This window comes from Xyrauchen texanus, chromosome 43, assembly GCF_025860055.1.
Source record: "Xyrauchen texanus isolate HMW12.3.18 chromosome 43, RBS_HiC_50CHRs, whole genome shotgun sequence".
Classification (NCBI taxonomy): domain Eukaryota; kingdom Metazoa; phylum Chordata; class Actinopteri; order Cypriniformes; family Catostomidae; genus Xyrauchen; species Xyrauchen texanus.
This window is the reverse complement of record NC_068318.1, coordinates 304,438-322,896: the sequence shown is the minus strand read 5'-3', so window position 1 is coordinate 322,896 and position 18,459 is coordinate 304,438. Positions and strand designations below refer to the sequence as shown.

The 18,459-nt window shown below is 42.1% G+C and overlaps 1 protein-coding gene across 1 annotated transcript in view; it reads right to left on the bottom strand.

Annotated features, from left to right (window-relative positions):
- LOC127635487 (A-kinase anchor protein 2-like) overlaps positions 1-18,459 on the bottom strand; it is a 45,782-nt gene that overhangs the window by 3,412 nt on the left and 23,911 nt on the right. The window contains exons 4-5 of the mRNA XM_052115581.1: positions 10,523-10,713; positions 8,231-8,254 (exon numbers count right to left, since the gene is read on the bottom strand). Coding sequence (XP_051971541.1) covers positions 8,231-8,254; positions 10,523-10,713 — 215 coding nt within the window. The remainder of the gene's footprint in view (positions 1-8,230; positions 8,255-10,522; positions 10,714-18,459) is intronic.

Sequence of the window (18,459 nt, the reverse complement as noted above, 5' to 3'; positions counted from 1 at the left end):
TTAGAATATGTTTCTGCATGATCATCTTGAACAGGAGTTTGTGTAAGGACTGGTTGAGAAATCGCAGGCTCAAGATTGGTCGCAACCCACTGTCTTTTTTGGGTACGATGAAGTAAGGGCTGGAGGGTATCGCTGCGAGCGGCGCCCTAACCCGAGGAACCAATCGTCTAGCCGTGAGGGCTGAGGGGAGGACGGAGGGTTCCAGTCCAGCCCCATGCTCACGGTGGCCCCGCCAAGCATATCGGATATCTGCACATCAGCCTCACAATGGGCGGGCGGGCAGACTTGAAGGTGGCAGCCCAGTCGAGTCTTCTGCGTCAGAAGTCTCCAATGTGGCGGCGATGATATCATCCAGCTCCAGGGGTCTGAAGGAGACATCAGACTGGCCGTGGGGCAAGCCGGTCTCACATCGGACAATGGACAGGAGCAAATGTGCGTGCCGAAAGGAAGGTGGTTAAAACCACGCCCGCTGAACTCCCAGCGACAGCCATGTTAGCCTCAATCCTGTGGTAAGAAGGCGTGATGTGGGGGACGGCTGGAGTGCCTTTCCTTTCAGAAAGGAAAGCCGCGACTGCAACGTTGGTCAAATTCTCGCAGTGAGAACAAGAGCCATCCACAAACGCTGCCTCGGTGTGTTCGCAACCCTGACACGAAGCAGCGTCTATGACCATCAGAAGCGGAGAGATATCTGCCGAATCCAAGAACTACACAAAGGCGTAAAGGCATCTTCAAAAAGACATGTCTTTAAAAAGACATTCAATGCCAATGTGTACTTTTTTAGAGAAAATACTCTTTTAGAGGTTGTTTGCTCTTTTAGAAGTGCTGTCGAAGTGTCCAGGGGCATAGACTTCCCTCGTGCAGTGAAGAGAAAAGCCGCTGGTAGTGCACCATAAGATCCAACAGCAAAAGCTCTGTAGAGGTGAGTGGAACAGTAGTGGAATCGTCAGCTTGCTGAACACACAACAGCTCGGCTCCAATGAAAAAATTGGACTAAACAGATGCACGATTCCCTCCTTTTATACCCGTATGTCTGGGGGAGGGACATGCAAATTCTGTTTTCTTAAGGTTCAGAGGCAATCGAGGCACTTAAGAGAGACCCCTAGTGTCACTAAATCGACACTAAATGTCGAGTGAGTGACAGAAGTGGAATGGGTATTTTATAATGCCTTTGAATGTGGCTCATCCAATCAAAATTTGAGTCGGAAATGGAAGTGCAACGTAGTGCAGAGTAGTTCTAGCGGGAAGACTAGCAGCTGTACATCATCACTGCATTAGCGGGGTGATTCCTAGCCAATCGCATGGAAGCCATTGCTTTATAAGTCTGCTCACAATCGATCACATTGCTGTTTCAGTGTGCTAAAACACAGGCAACTAGACACGCTTCAACGTCTCCAGGCCACATGTAACCAGTGCACAGCATTTCTCTGGAAGCCCGCCTTCCCTTTCCAACGACGTCGTCACTTCATCTCAACTTCTGCCAACATCAAACCCATGGGGAGTAAACAACCAGCAAACATATCTCAATCTCTATGGAGTGGTGGTGGCGTAGTGGGCTAAAGCACATAACTGTGAATCAGAAGGTCGCTGGTTCGATCCCCACAGCCACCACCATTATGTCCTTGAGCAAGGCACTTAACTCCAGGTTGCTCCGGGGGGGATTGTCCCTGTAATAAGTGCACTGTAAGTCGCTTTGGATAAAAGCGTCTGCCAAATGCATAAATGTAAATGTAAATGTAAATCTCATTCACTCAGGTGATCTCTCCCAATCGCATTGCACGACCTGGCGCGGAAGGAGCGCGCAACCCGCGAATCCTGCAAAATCATTGGCTTAGGCAGCAGCTGGCTTCCATCAGAAATAAGTCATTTTCATATCCATCAAATGCATTCAGATCTAGTCATGGGTCTAGATCTTCCGTTGCCATATAACCTGTTGTTCATCACAAAGTTGCAACGTTGCCTGTTCATCATAATGCATTCGCATCAATATCAAAAGCCAGTATTTCACGTCAACAGCGCATTCACTCATAGTATGGCAGACAATCGCGTAATCTCATGAAGGCAACCCGGTCAAGGTTCGTTCACTTGTCATTCACAGTCTGCATGCCCGAGCGTTCCCCATCGGGGAATTAAGATAATTATTCAGGCATATCATCATGTACAGTCAACGCTTATCATACGGGCTCTCATTACTTCATTCAGTAAGATTCCCCCATTTTGTTGCCGCCTTCGCCCAAATCACGTAATGGGTGCTTCCAATCCAGTTCATCATCCCTATGCCCTACTCACTAGGAAGACCGAGCCCACGATGTGAGCATTCCGAGGGAGCATGACATCAGTTTCACCCGTCGATGTGCGCCCCCCCTTCCCGAGCACAAACCATGCAAATTACATACCCAACTTAAATGGCTGTATCTACTGGCTCCCCTGGAGTATGGGCACAGTTGTAGTATCTTTTGAAAGAAGACACTTTCGGGCTTCACTTCTCAAGTTTCAGAATTAATATATGTTGTTATTTTAAAGCGAAAAAAAAAAAAGAAAAAAGTTTTGGACTTTGAGATGGGCTCATTCTGTTTAGAAGACTTCATATAAAAGATAATATACAGTTTTACAACAGGTAAGACAACAGTGTTTACAACAGAATGCTGCTCCAGTTGCATAGTCTGTCGAAGAACGATGAAATGTAATTCTTCCAGGTGAGATCTCATGTAAACATGGAGAACATATCAAGATTTATAATTGCGTACAAAAGTGCTACTGGACGTTATAGAATGAATTCTGTCACGGACAATTGACCCAAGCAGGCTGAACTGGATTCATCTGGCTATCGCTATTTCATAAGGTATGAAGTCCCGTTTTTGATATTGCTTGTTGCCATCCGCACTTCAGGCACAAATAAACAAATTGCTGTTTCTGGAGGACTGTTATCATGCAACAGAGATCGGATATCAACGCCGAACACTTAGACCTTCGAAAAGACATATAATCTGTTATCATTAATCGCATATTCATGCATGCATATATCAGAATGCAAATCTATTAAACGTAAGCAGAGTGACTTCACTCCCGAGCGCAAACAAATGCGTATCAACGGGTTAATATAGCCTTCACCAAGTCTTGTGAAAGAATTTACTTTGTTCAGTACAACATTCGATGAGGTTCCCAGAGCGCCTCCAAGGGCGAATTTACGCGATCCATAAAACGCAGCATTTTCTTACTCCAGACGTACTTCCATGTTTTCATCGCTAGCACCACTGTTGCAGTGCGCCTAGAGGTAGGCTCCGCACCGCTTCCCCTATTCTTCAGATTATCTACCACCAGCGTAAGGCATTTTGCTATGATCAGGACATACAGTGAAATGTCGTTGGCATGTCTTCACAAATCATTCACTCATAGCGGTCAGACCACTACAGTAACAACTAATCCGAACCAATATGATTGACAGCGTAAATGCCGGAATCCAGCCATACGTGTTTAGCCGTGCGTGTATCTGGTCTCCGAAATATGTCAGAGACAATGGTAACTTGGCACAGCAGCCGTCGAATCAGCTATCAAGCACATTCGGAAGGAGATTTGCAAATATTCACAAAGTATAAAGTGTGATACTGCATCTTCAGGTCGTAAAGGTGGGACATGAACAGCGGAACTGATCCATGCTCGAGAATCACATTCTGAAGAGCCCGATTCATATCAACACACATTCACAAAGCAGTCTCGTGCAAGATGATTTGCACAAACATGCACACATTCTTGTATGTTTTGTGGCACACCTCCTTCAAAAACTAAACTGTCCACTGCATCTTCAGGGCTCTATGCCGGGAGTACATGAAGACTCTCATGTTCCTTTTACAGCCAACAACTAAAATCATGAAGCTGAGACATTATTCTTCTCACCCTATTTGCTCCAGCTCGAGGAATAAGAGGGAGGAGAGCGAGAGAGAGGAGAGGAGGAAAAAAAAAAACACACAACGAGCCACGTCTCTAGAATTCTAGACATCACACACATTCTCTAACCATGCAAGCTTCCCCCCTAAAGAAACATGACAGGATCAGGTCTATTTTCACGTCATTCCCTGGTCCCTTTGGGCCTCCTAACGCAATCTCCAGCCACATCAGTCCACCTTAATTTTGCCATGCTTATCATTCCTCAATGCCACTCTGCTGTTTTTTCCGCCTCCTCACACTAGCTCATTCCATAGAAGGCCTCTCCTACCCACCAATCGATGAATTTCCGGACGACACGCCCCTATTTCTCGGACATGGCTCCCTCCATAGGATTCAGGGGTTGCCGTCTAGGGCCTTGGTTCACAGGGGAATGGCCAGAATGATCATTTCTTCAATATAGCTTCCTACGCTCCAGACACTCTCTTCGTAAGTATTCCCGTTGCTAGATATTTCATAATTGAATGTATTTAATAAATGTTCTCGACCTACAATCCCAGTCTCGATGCGGCTCAGCGGAGGGAAGAAAGAAATGACACCGAGACCCAAGCTTCAAATCCTTCCTTGCCATTCGTACAGCACTTCATCATACGGTCCAGCAAACAACCTTCCCCTCTACCCTCCAATGAAATGGTTCTTTACCCTATAGGGGTTAAAATATATGTTTGAGTTCAGAAATAGGAAATACACTCGCAGAACCACTGCAGCCTTGTTCCGCGATGACACAGCAAGCTACATCTATAAAAGAAGTTTAAAATGGGCCTTTCTTTTTCCACACCCATCATCACGGCCAGCGTCATATGGGTTCCCTCCAGAAACTCAAACGCATCGTAGTCAGGCGACAATTCCACAGTCGTTACTACAGTCAATGAAGTCTGGCCCTCCTCGGACCATCATGTCCCCTATGAGACGTCTGACATGGCAGAGCATTTCCTATAACTTCATCATCCCAGCAAGACACATTCCCGGGTTTTTCAACTTGCCTCCCTCGCTTCGCAGTAGTTCCACAGACCAGCTCGATGGGCACCCTTCGAGGTATACTGTAATCTATTATGAAATAGTCAACTTGACCCAAATCATCAAAGCTCTTCCCCAGCTCATCCTTACCTACACAACGATTCTTCATCGAGTTTTCATATCAAATGTCTTCAACGAAGGGACTGCACAGCAACGCCGGCCTAACGTAGGGCCGCATACCACGCTGCTCGCCTGAGGCAGATTCTGCACAACCAGGGGCCTCAATGGAGAGCCCAAAAACACACCAAAAAAAAATAAAAAAATAAATCCTTACCATTGCAAAGGCTTCACACAACCATACCAGAGATATCACAAATTTCAAGTCAATTCTGATGCTCACATCTCTATTTTTCTTCTCCAGAATGAATGCCCAACACAAGACCCGGATCGTACCAAACAGGATCATCTCTTTTGGGGGTAGTATACTACTTTCTCTCTTTTTGGGGGTAGGCTCCTCGCCCCTGCCTCCTATCTCCGGCAGGATATGACGGTTCCGGGCACAACTCCCTCGGACCGCTGGACAGGGCCTACGCCAAAGAGAGAGACATTACCTTTTTTTACATTTATCAAATAAATGGCATCTTAAACCTCACTCAAGCCTGAGTGTCTTCCCGATAGAAATGGAAGTGCAACGTGTAGTGCAGCGTAGTTCTAGCAGGAAGACTAGCAGCTGTACATCATCACTTCATTAGCGGGGTAATTCCTAGCCAATTGCATGGAAGCCATTGCTTTATAAGTCTGTTCACAATCTATCACATTGCTGTTTCAGTGCGCTAAAACACAGGCAACCTCCGCCACCCCACCACCACCAGCTGAGCCCTGTCCCGCACGTGGGTAGGCTCCTCGCCCCTGCCTCCTATCTCCGGCAGGATATGACGTTCCGGGCACAACTCCCTTGGACCGCCGGACGGGGCCTACGCCAAAGAGAGAGACATTACCTTGTTTTACATTTATCAAATAAATGGCATCTTAAACCTCACTCAAGCCTGCGTGTCTTCCCGATAGAACTATCAGTTATATAGTTAAATATTAGTACTTTTGTTTTAACAAATGTTTTAATCTAAACCACTTTTTACCAGCCTGATCTTGTAAAAATTATTTGACTGTGTCAATATTTTTCAAAAAGAAATTAAGTTGTTTATTCTACACATCACTTGCAGTTTCAGGCACAAAATGTCCACAGAAGGGCACCAAATGCAAGTTAAATATAATTGTTTAAGGTTAATGCTCTGTGAAGTTTTAAATGACCAGAAAATAACTGACCTATCTAACATAAACCTTTAACCGAAGCGTAACCAATAGTGTCATAAAAAGCTAATGTGAGATGATAGATCCTTAACTTTAAAAATGTTGACTTTTGTTCTAGTTTTAAATAACAGAACCGACATCCCTTTCCAAAATGCTACATCTAAACCTAACCGATAGTGTCATAAAAGCAAATGTGAGATCTGTGAGAAACTCGCTAGAGCATTAACCTTAAAAGACTCATCTTGGGGGGCCTGGGTAGCTCAGCGAGTATTTATGCTGACTACCACCCCTGGAGTCAGAGTTTGAATCCAGGGTGTGCTGAGTGACTCCAGCCAGGCCTCCTAAGCAAACATATTGGCCCATTTGCTATGGAGGGTAGAGTCATATGGGGTAACCTCCTTGTGGTCGCGATTAGTGGTTCTCACTCTCAATGGGGCACGTGGTAAGTTGTGTGTGGATCGTGGAGAGTATCATGAGTCTCCACATACTGGGATTCTCTGCGGTGTCATGCACAATGACAAGATGCGTGGATTGACTGTCTCAGAAGCGGAGGCAACTGAGACTCCGCTTCTGAGACTGGTCCCCCACCACCCCCATTTGGATTGACTGTCTGAGAAGCGGAGTCTCAGTTGCCTCCACTTCTGAGACAGTCAATCCACGCATCTTGTCATTGTGCACGACACCGCAGAGAATCCCAGTATGTGGAGACTCATGATACTCTCCACGATCCACAAGAGAAGCGGAGGCAACTGAGACTTGTTCCCCACCACCCAGATTGAGGTGATTAACCGCGCCACCACAAGGACCTACTAAGTAGTGGGAACTGGGCATACCAAATTGGGGAGACAATAAAAATTCTCATCTGTTTGGAAGAAAATTTAAAACGCTTTTAGCACCACAGAGTTGACAGTTCACCTCGGAAATAATAAAAGAGGAAAAGGGAACAGTCATGCTGTTTAAAAAGAAAGATATTTGTGCCAAGTGTGCCAAATTGGTGCCAAGTGTTACACTCTCAGCACACCCTGGATTCAAACTCTGACTCCAGGGGTGGTAGTCAGCATCAATACTCGCTACCCAGGCCCCTCAAGATGAGTCTTTTAAGGTTAATGCTCTAGCGAGTTTCTCACAGATCTCACGTTTTATTCAATTAACCTAAATGTCCAATCCAAAGTTCTCATGCAACTTAAATATTTTAAAAATATCAAATTAAAATTAGTCAAATAATTATTATAATGTTTGACTGAATTAATTAAATGATGTGATAATAATCGACTTAACTGCAATTAATGACACAAAAATTAAGATAACTGAAATACATTATTGTGGCAGACGAAATCAATGAATAGACATTACACAAAGTGTAATAAAGTTGCCTTAGGAAGAACTTAGGGGCCATTCTCACAGGACACATTCTTATATTCCATCTATATTTTTTAGTTGTGGGCATATATACACATGCAGACTGATGTCTTTGGTCACTGCGTAAAGTCTCACTTTTTTCAACATCTTACGCCATTTTGAGTGCCACATTTTTAAGACAGCAAATTTTTATTTTTAACAACTAATTGCACACTATTATTGTTAAATTGACAGCCCTATATCACATATCAGGCATTATAAGGAGGTAAAATTCCTCTATAAAGATTGGACATCACATGTTCATAATTCCATTCCCAGAAGTTTAATGGGAACATATAGTCATATTTTTAAAGATCATATATGGTGCAAATGCTTTTACCATTACTGACTATTTCAAAGTGTGGTAATGATGAACATACAAAATGCAATGATTTTAGAAGGTTTTGGATTTTGTGAACACGTTTCATATGTCAAAGTACTTGACACTAATACAAACCCACCCAAAACACCATGCAATAACACATATGAGGGCACAATGAACTTGAAAAAGCAAGCATTGTACAAGTACCTCAGTTGTGACTAAGCAGGGATACTGACAAGAGGGAAAGGGCACAATAACACATATGAGGTCACAATGAACTTGAAAAAGCAAGCATTGTACAAGTACCTCAGCTGTAACTAAGCAGGCGTACTGACAAGAGGGAAAGAGAAAGAATTAGTCAATGTGAAACACTTGCTATTGTGGAGAGAACAGTTTTTGAAAGTAGATCAACTTCCATATGATTAATGGACAAAAAAAAAGCACTGATAACACTTTACAACAAGGTTCCATTCCTTATGTAAGGGATAATGCCGGCAGACTGTACATTATCCCACTTTTTACACAGCTAATTAGTAAATAGATAAATACTGCACATGGACATAAAATAGTGATTTGCATTTAAATTATGCAATTTTTGGAAATAAATAGATGAACAGCTGAAATCAACCTCCGGTTTGCATCATATTTCTATTGGTGTTATGTAAATATTACTGTCTAACTACTCATTGTCCAGCTTATTACAAGACTACTTGCCAAATAAACAAACTAATTCACATGACACATTGATTTGAGTTGAAATTATTATATTAGCTTACTTGTAGAGATCTCACAGTGACCTGAGAAGCAGAAGAGAAGGCTAACAGAACAGGGATGTGTGGCCTGATACATCTAAATCCCTGGATGTGTGGTTGTTACAGAGCAATATCTTACCGCTAGATGGCACCATTGACCAATCAGAATCGAGTATTCCAGAGAGCCGTGTAATAACATTAGTTAATGCATTAGGTATCATGAATAAACTATTAACAATATATTTTTTACAGCAATAATTATTTATATAATTTTTTTTTTATTAATCATTGTCAAATTTAGTTAAATGAAAATACAGTAGTAAATTGTAAATTTTAGTTCACACTAATTAACTGATTGTGGAGCGGAGGGGGGCGGGGCCGGTCGGAATATCGCGCGCCCGGTCCCCAATCAGCCTGATGAGGCGCGCGAGGGATAAAGGCGGCCGGTGACGATTGTTCGAGAGAGAGAGAATTACGGACATGTCCGTCATGTGTGTTTGTTTATGTGTTTTTGAGTTTCTCATTAAAATATAATTTATGTTGACAAGCCGGTTCTCGCCTCCTCCTTGCCCATCCTTCAACTGTGTTACACTGATGTTAACTACTACAACTTTTAAAATTAAAAAAATGTTTTAGTAGATTGATTATTGATAGTTCAGGTTAACTAATGCTGATAACTTATGTTAACAAATGCTGCCTTATTGTAAAGTGTTACCAGAGCATTTTACATATACTTTGTTGCCATATTTAAACTTTATATAAAAATATACTTTTCATATTCTACAGGCCATTTAATATTGTTTGCTAATAGCATAGCATGGCATTTCAACCTGGTAACTTCGGTTCATCCTGATTTTAAGTGTAAATATGTACTTTTTGAAAGTACATTAGAATAATTTTCTCACGATGAAAGGTTGTTGACATAATATTTTCACAAAACATTTTTTCTTCAACATCAAAATTTAAGTTAAACTTTATTTAAATAAATGTATAACTGAAAGAGTATATATTAGGTCCTTTAACTGTTCATAACTTTTTCACATTTTTAAAGTGGTGTGATGACAAAATATTTTTTAAATGTAAAAATATTCGATAGAGTAGGCATCTCTCTTTTTGTTATGAACAAATGTTCTATTTAGTCTTTCTTATTTACATTTGTTCATTAGCTCAGTGTGTCAACATGTCAATGTTCTCTCTTTGCACAGTCAAACAAAAGTGGTATCCATTGCAGAAGTGTTTTACCAATCAGAAATTTGCATAATAAATTCTGAATCTATGTACAAAAATTATAATTCACTATAAGAATTTTTTGATATTTTTACAGGAAAGCAATACATCAATTATTATCAAGAATACCATTTTTGCCCTAATATCAAAGGTCTTACTAGCAAATAAAGAAATTATGATGTAATGTGAATTTTCTTGATAAAAAATATGATCGTGCCTGGTAATGTGCATGTAAAATGGCTAGAAATAGCATTTTAGCTTAGCGTAAAGCTGACAATTTACACAAGGTTTATTTCTATTTCTTCTGCTCCAAACTTACTTCAAACTTACTTTTCTGTCTCCTCGTAAATGTGTTTCAGTGTTTCACCGCTGTTCATTTGCACTTTGGATCAAATAATTTATATGTATAAATGTTTTCCATCTTCAGTAATCAAAATACTTTTGGAATGTAACTGTATTCTAATTACCAATGATTTAAATTGTAAATGTAGTGGAATACAGTTAATTATATTTTATATTTTGAATACATAATCCCTTTACATGTATTCCATTACTCGCAAACCCTGCACATGATCATTATCACTTTAGCGTGAAGGTACTGGAATGATAAGAGACTCACACTGTTGTCGTCTACTTTCTCTCGACACTTGACTTTATGTGTCTCGAAGTCCTCCATCAGAGTCTGCATGAAGTTCTTGGGTCGCTGTCCTCCAGAGTCATCACTGCCCAGGTCAGACAGCGGAGAAGGAAGAGCTCCATCCAAAGAACATTGTGATGCTGGAGGAACCGGACGAACCTTCTCAATCTTACCTGCAGACAGAAGAATTTATAAAGCAGTTGTAGATAGATCTATATATGGATGAATGGATGGATAGATAATTGTTTTTAAATGGTTGAGATACTGGATAGTGAAGGAAACCAACCAATAAATGGCGGTTTATGGCCTGAAAATGAACTTTCTGTTACAACTTATCATTTTATCATATGTGCACAGATTGCAAAATCCACTGGATCTAATGTCAAGCATAAAAGTAGTCAAGTCAAAGCACAGTAGAAGAAATTAATGAGATGGATCTGAAGTACTGGATTAGGATTCAGAGATTTTTAATAACTTTTTTTTTCATCACTCATCTTGATGAGTGATGAAAAAAGTTATTAAAAATGCAGTGTACATGAAAGGCACCAGACACATTCTTGATGATGATCCAAGTAGTGTGCACACAAGATGGACAGATCACTGTTTGTGTAGAGACCCACACTTCTATTCCTCATTCCATTATAAATCAAGGGATTTTGAGAGAAAAACAACCAGTTTGTGCAAGGTTGTTTGTTCAAGTTTTATGTCCAGGGGTTTATTATTATTAAAACAGATTTCTACTTTTTTCCTTTTTGTTATATGAATGTTATTAAAAGATAAAAAAAAAAAAAATGTAATTACTTTTTCATACTTTTCAAAAATGCTTTTGTTTTATTAATTGTTTTACCCTTTCCAATTGTCCCTTCATCTTTCACCCAGATCTATCCAGAACCATAAAAAATCCATAATGAAAATAAGTTATTATATGTTTAAATCTAGGATCTTAACAAAAAAGGTAAAGAAAAAACAATAATAAAAAAAAAACTTTTGAATATCCATTGTGTAAAAAAATATTTAAAACAAATCACAACTGTCCCGGCCTTTGCAGCGTCATTTCCACCACAACGAACAATTGTGCCACAAATTCTGTTTTTGTTTTCTTTTAAAAGTTAGATTACTTGTTTACCAATGAGACAACAGTGTCAGTAACGAGCATGCTTGTTGTCACGTTTCTGTGTTGTCTGCCCAATGTTCTCTGTTTCACCCATCACGATTATGTCATGTTTCCGTGTTGTCTGCTCCGTGTTTTCCGTTTCACCCGTCACCGATCCCGTTCCATGTCACGTTTTCCCTGTTGTCTGCCCTGAGCCTCACTGTCCGTGTGTAAAACTACAATTGCCACAATTCCTGGCCTCTCTCACTGCCTGCACTCTTCATTGTTCTCACCTGTGTCTCGTTTAGTCTTCATTGTGTTTGTGTATTTAACCCTGTTTGTTTCTCCTTTCCCCTGTCGGTCTTTGATGTATGTGGACGTCTGTTATCCGTGCTCTTTGTCTTTGTTTTCTCCCGTGGAACCCTTTGTATGCCCTCCGTGTTTTGTTTTACCTTTTTCCCATCGTGGATGTTTTCTTTGTTCGTGTTTTGTCTTGTTATTCAATAAAAAGCTTCCGCTGCAAATAGATCCTCGTCCCTTGCCTACCTTCACCGTCATTCGTGACAGAAAGACAGACCGCCAAATGGATCTAGCAGCGGTTTTCCTCGAACTGGCCCGGGCAAATTTTCCCGTCTGCGAGTACTCATGACTCTTCTCCACGGTCGCCATCCACACCGGGTTCGACGACGATGCCCTGAAGACCATCTACCGGGTCGGGTTACCATCATCCCGGTGGAGAGAGGCGCCGGAACCCGGAGAGCACCCGTGGAGGGAGTACGTGAGTCTCGTTCTGAGGAAACTCGCGCCCGAGGAACCACCCCTGGTTCCAGGCCTCCGCCTTTAAAGCCTCCCACGGCCACCTCCCACGGCGCCACCTCCCACGGCGCCACCTCCCTCGTCTCCGCCTCCAGAGCCTTCCAGGGCTTCGCCTCTGGGGCCTCCTACGGTGCCACCTTCCTCGGCTCCGTCTCCCGAGCCTCCCTCGGCTCTGCCTCCCGGGCCTTCCACGGCTCTGCCTCCCGAGCCTTCTGCGGCTTCGCCTTCCCAGGCACCCCGAACCGGTCCTTGCCCTACGGCCACCTGCTAGGCCACCTCAACCAGCCTCTGTCCTGTGGCCACCTCCCAGGTCCCCTGAACCAGCCCTTGACAAGTGGCCAGCTCCCGGGCCATCTAAACCGGCCTCTGTCCTGTGGCCACCTCCCAGGTCCCCTGAACCGGCCCTTGCCAAGTGGCCAGCTCCCGGGCCATCTAAACCGGCCTCTGTCCTGTGGCCACCTCCCAGGCCCCCTGAACCGGCCCTTGCCTTGTAGCCAGCTCCCAGGCCACCCAAACCTGTCCCCATAGCGTGATCGCCTCCCAGGCCACCTAAACCGTTCTCTGTCCTGTGGCCACCTCCCAGGCCCCCAGAACCGGCCCTTGCCTTGGGGCCAGCTCCCGGGCCATCCAAACCTGTCCCCCTATTGTGGCCGTCTCCCAGACCACCTAAACCTGTCCCTACCAGGCCACCTGACCCGGTTCCCTTCACACACCCCCAGAGACAACTTGCCTGCCCTCTCGGCCTCCCTGGTCTGCCAGTCTGCCCTCTCAGCCTCCCTGGTCTGCCTGTCTGCCCTTTGTGCCCCCGTGGACTGCCTAATTGCCCCCGTGGACTGCCTAATTGCCCCTTGTGCCCCCGTGGACTGCCTAATTGCCCCTTTTCCCCCCATGGACTGCCTAATTGTTCCTTGTGCCTCCTTGGTCTGTCTCTGTGTCCCTTGTGCCTCCTTAGTCTGTCTTTGTGTCCCTTGTGGCCCCTTTGGGCTGTCTGTTTTCCCCCTTGTCCAGCCCCCCTCTCCTTGAACCTTTGTTTATTTTTTCTATTCCTTTTCTTAGGACCATCTGGAATCCGGTCCTTTTGAGGGGGGGCTATGTCACGTTCCTGTGTTGTCTGCCCTATGTTCTCTGTTTCACCCATCACGTTTATGTCATGTTTCCGTGTTGTCTGCTCCGTGTTTTCCTTTTCACCCGTCACCGATCCCGTTCCATGTCACGTTTTCCCTGTTGTCTGCCATGAGCCTCACTGTCTGTGTGTAAAACTACAATTCCCACAATTCCTGGCCTCTCTCACTGCCTGCACTCATTGTTCTCACCTGTGTCTCGTTTAGTCTTCATTGTGTTTGTGTATTTAACCCTGTTTGTTTCTCCTTTCCCCTGTCGGTCTTTGATGTATGTGGACGTCTGTTATCCATGCTCTTTGTCTTTGTTTTCTCCCGTGGAACCCTTTGTATGCCCTCTGTGTTTTGTTTTACCTTTTTCCCATCGTGGATGTTTTCTTTGTTCATGTTTTGTCTTGTTATTCAATAAAAAGCTTCCGCTGCAAATAGATCCTCGTCCCGTGCCTACCTTCACCGTCATTCGTGACACTTGTGATTAAATATGAGACATGTAATTAGGGTTGCCACCTTCAATATGGCCATTGGACAAATACAAATCTTTATAAAAATCTCTGTAGGGAAATTTGCTGTTAAAAATCAGTGACTCTATATAAGAATTTAGAAAAGATTTTGAAAAGACAATCGTTGAGCTGGGTTTCCATCCTAAATGTTTAGCATTTTTTAAGTGCATATAGAAACATTTTACTTATGAAAATTCTAATTGTTGCATGTTTTCATCCACTACATAATGCGCATTATCATGAGGGAGACGCCTCATCATGATGGAGGAGCTGAATGACCTCTCTCTGCTTTGTGGACAGTTTTATTTGCAAGATTGGAGCAAGTATCTCTTATTAAATGCACCCACGAGACACCGCAGAATAAGTGAAATATCTGATATAATGTGGGCTGAAATTGCTGCGATGCCCAACACTGTCAGTCTCCGCATACCTGGGAGCTCCTGCTCTCAAAACTGTTCTGGCGGAGTGTGAGGACCCAGTGTATCAACCAGCTGTGGGTTAAATACTTCAGAATGACAAGTGCTATGTGCGAATAAACCGTTTCAATCACCTTAATGTGCTTTTTAACTAATGCAAAACTCTAGAAAATCAACCTCCTCCTAACACATAAAATTTTAAGTGAATTTAGAAAGTTTATTTGCATATCAGGTGTTTCCATTCAGGATTTCTTATGCACAATTTCAAAATGTGCATACATATTATACAATACATATTATTTTTATATCATATTACATATCATATTTATATCATACAGCATACAATTTAAATACCTGCTTTAGCCGAAACAGTATTTAAATGTAACTAAAACTTGCTTATTAGGACATATTTCAAATTTCAATACTCTGAATCCTGGCTGGCAAGTCTGGAAACAGTCCCACTAGTAAAATATGTACATTTTTATATAAAATAGCATGTCAATGAATTAAAACTTAAAGACTTACTCCTCCGAAATTGTATCCTCGGCTGGATCAAGTCTCTCTTCAAAATATAAAGAGTCCCGCTCTTCTTCTGAGGAAATATGTAACTCTTCGTCACTATCCAGGAGCTTTCTCACTTGTGTATCATGCTGTCTTTCAAACGCGCAGGAAAATGAACGAACTTGTTGTTTTTAAGACAAAGTCAGGGGCGTTTACCATTTGCATTGATCGCCTCAGCACATTAGCGTATGAATGGCGTGCTCTGCTGGTGGGTGGGATCACATTAGAGATAATTAGCTGAGCCAGGAAAACTGTACATCACTTTGTTTCATACAGATTACATTGCAGGAGAATATTTGTTGTTAAATTTGAATTGTTTTATTTAAAAGTAGACATTTTAAGCTTTCTTTAGACATATGTTTCATGTTTGTGTTATAAGTATTCACAGAGTTTCAGTTCATTTTTGTGACGTGTTTCAGATATATGCTCGCAAACCTTTTTATTTTCTTTATTTTACAAAAGCGCAAGATTTTGTTGTTATTATGAGTGCACACAAATATAAGTAGACCCTTTATAGTATCTAATGATGTCTTACACTTATCTGTATGCCACAAAATGACAGAATTTTATGTTGTTTCCGCTGTAATGATGAAAAAATCCAGCAGGACGCGCCGGCACGTCCGTCGACCCCAGAGGGTTAATGACAGCCCACAGTGTCCTGAATTGAGATCAGTCGGTTTAAATTAAATTATGCATTGCATATAGAGAAGACAATACATAAAGTACATGCATGAGGACGCAGGATCGCACAAGGATATTATAGGTCATCAATCATCAAGATCAGACAAAGAAAAGACTCCAAAACTCCCCAGCAACTGTTCTGCATTTTTCAGAAAACCTATTTAAAAAAGGTTGCAAAAGTGACTTCAACAGCTGATGCAGACCCATGGGACAAAGAATTTAAACTAAAGAATCTCTATAATGAATCTCCAGGATTCCAGTTATAAGAGGGATCAGCAGTTAATGAACATCAAAGTCAGTTACAGAGCCAGTTATGTTCATTTTTAGCTGCTGGTTTGTATTAGCTGACAAACTTTTCTAAAAACGAGGCATATAAAGAAATATTATCATAAGATAGCTGCACTGATTACGTACTTAAGTCCAAAATGAATTTGTTCCATCCATGAACAAACTACAAAGAGCTTTTTTTTTTTTTATATGATTATTGGTACTAATTAGCATCTCTTGTGGTTTGTCATACAAAAATACAGCCCAGAAGGTGTTCTGTGACCATTTATTTCCCCCATGATTAGCCACAATGTCTACAAAACTTATACCAGTGTTGAGGAAGATACTTTGAAACTGTAGTTTGCCTAGCTAAAAGCTACTCATAATTTACATAAAGCTACTGTAAAGCTATTCTTTAAAAAAGATGTAGGTAAGTAGCAAATGTATAAATGTGGAAAAACTACACTGACTGTATTCAATGTCTTTACAAAGATATATCAGATGACATTACCGTAATTTCCGGACTATTGAGCGCACCTGAATATAAGCCGCACCCACTGAATTTAAAAAAAAATATTATTTTGGACATAAATAAGCCGCAGGTGCCTACCGGTACATTTAAACAAATGAACTTTACACAGGCTTTAACGAAACACGGCTTGTAACAAAAATAAATAGGCTTTAACGAAACACTGTGTGGCGGGGGGGGCGTGGTCAAGCGCCCATCCGGGAGAGAAAAGCGGTAAGGGCGCTTACACCTGAGCTAAATTATGTCTAACACCTGTGTCTACATTGACTGTATTCAATGTCTTTGCAAAGATATATCAGATGACATTACCGTAATTTCCGGACTATTGAGCGCACCTGAATATAAGCCGCACCTACTGAATTTTTAAAAAAATATTATTTTGGACATAAATAAGCCGCACCTGTCTATAAGCCGCAGGTGCCTACCGGTACATTGAAACAAATTAACTTTACACAGGCTTTAACGAAACACGGCTTGTAACAAAAATAAATAGGCTTTAACGAAACACGGTGTGGCGGGGGGGCGTGGTCAAGCGCCCGTCCGGCAGAGAAAAGCGGTAAGGGCACTTACACATGAGCTAAATTATGACTAACACCTGTGTCTAATTTCAGTAAGCATGGGGAGAGCGGCATAAAAAGGCAGCAGCCACAGAGCTGAGAGAGTGACACACGTCAGTCTAGTGTTGGCGCATAGAAGAATTGCGAAACTTTATAAAATTGATTGTAAACATTGCTGTGGCCATTAAAAGCCTTACCTGGAATGTCAAGTGCCCTGCTGAAAACTGTCACACTGGTGTCCTTCCCAAGAAGGACAGGTGAAGCAGGGCACTTGAAATTAGACACCGGTGTTAGACATAATTTAGCGCAGGTGTAAGCGCCCTTACAGCTTTTCTCTCCCGGACGGGCGCTTGACCACGCCCCTGCTGCCACACACGGCTTGTAACAAAAAATAAAAAATTTGCAGTAAACAGTAGCCTACCAAGAAAGTCATTGGTCACTATCTTCCTCGTTCTGTGCACTGAAACCACTGAAGTCATCTCCTTCGGTGTAGGAGTTGAATAGCCTCAGAATAGCCTCAGCTTTAGTCAATTCCTCACGCTGCTGTTTCCAACGTGTTATCATCGACTCATTAAGACCAAGCTCCCGTGCAGCAGCTCTATTTCCTTTTCCAACAGCCAGATCAATCGCCTTCAACTTGAAAGCAGCATCATATGCGTTTCTCCGTGTCTTTGCCATGTTGAGGGTGACAAAATGACTACCGTAATCAGAATGATGGGAAGTTTGAGCGCGCTCGATTTAATCTAAACAGTAAACAAAAAAGTTGTTTGACCTTAACCCGTTCAGCAATTTCATTGGTCTAATGAAAGCTTCACGCAGCCAAAAAACTGAGCACGTCACAGAATGTTTTTCTTTTTTTTTTTTATAAAATTTTAAAGCGGGAAAAATCCAGATATTAGCCGCGTCATTGTTTAAGCCGCGAGGTTCAAAGCGTGGGAAAAAAGTTGCGGCCTATAGTCCGGAAATTACGGTAATTATTTTTATAAAACAAAAAGGTATAGTACTTATAAATTTTCTCACATTATATATCAACAATAGCAGTTTACTTCTGCGATTTATGGTGACTGTGTTCATATTAGAAGCAAACTGTACTAGAGTCCACATGAATTGTACACCAAACCACCTCTTACAGCAGACTCCAGTGTGGTTCTGAGTTCAGAAAACAGCAGTCCAATCATCAAAACAAACCATACTTTGACTTCAAACAAACCTGTGTGTGCACCAAAAGTGCTAGTGTGAACTAGCATCTGGCAATGGCATCTTAGTTATTTATTCCCCACCACTCACATAACCACCTGAAATCTGTTCTAAAGGAGTGTTTGAATATTTTCATCTTATCTTTAAAGGCATCAATTGTGAGATGGCTTAAGAAGACAAAAAA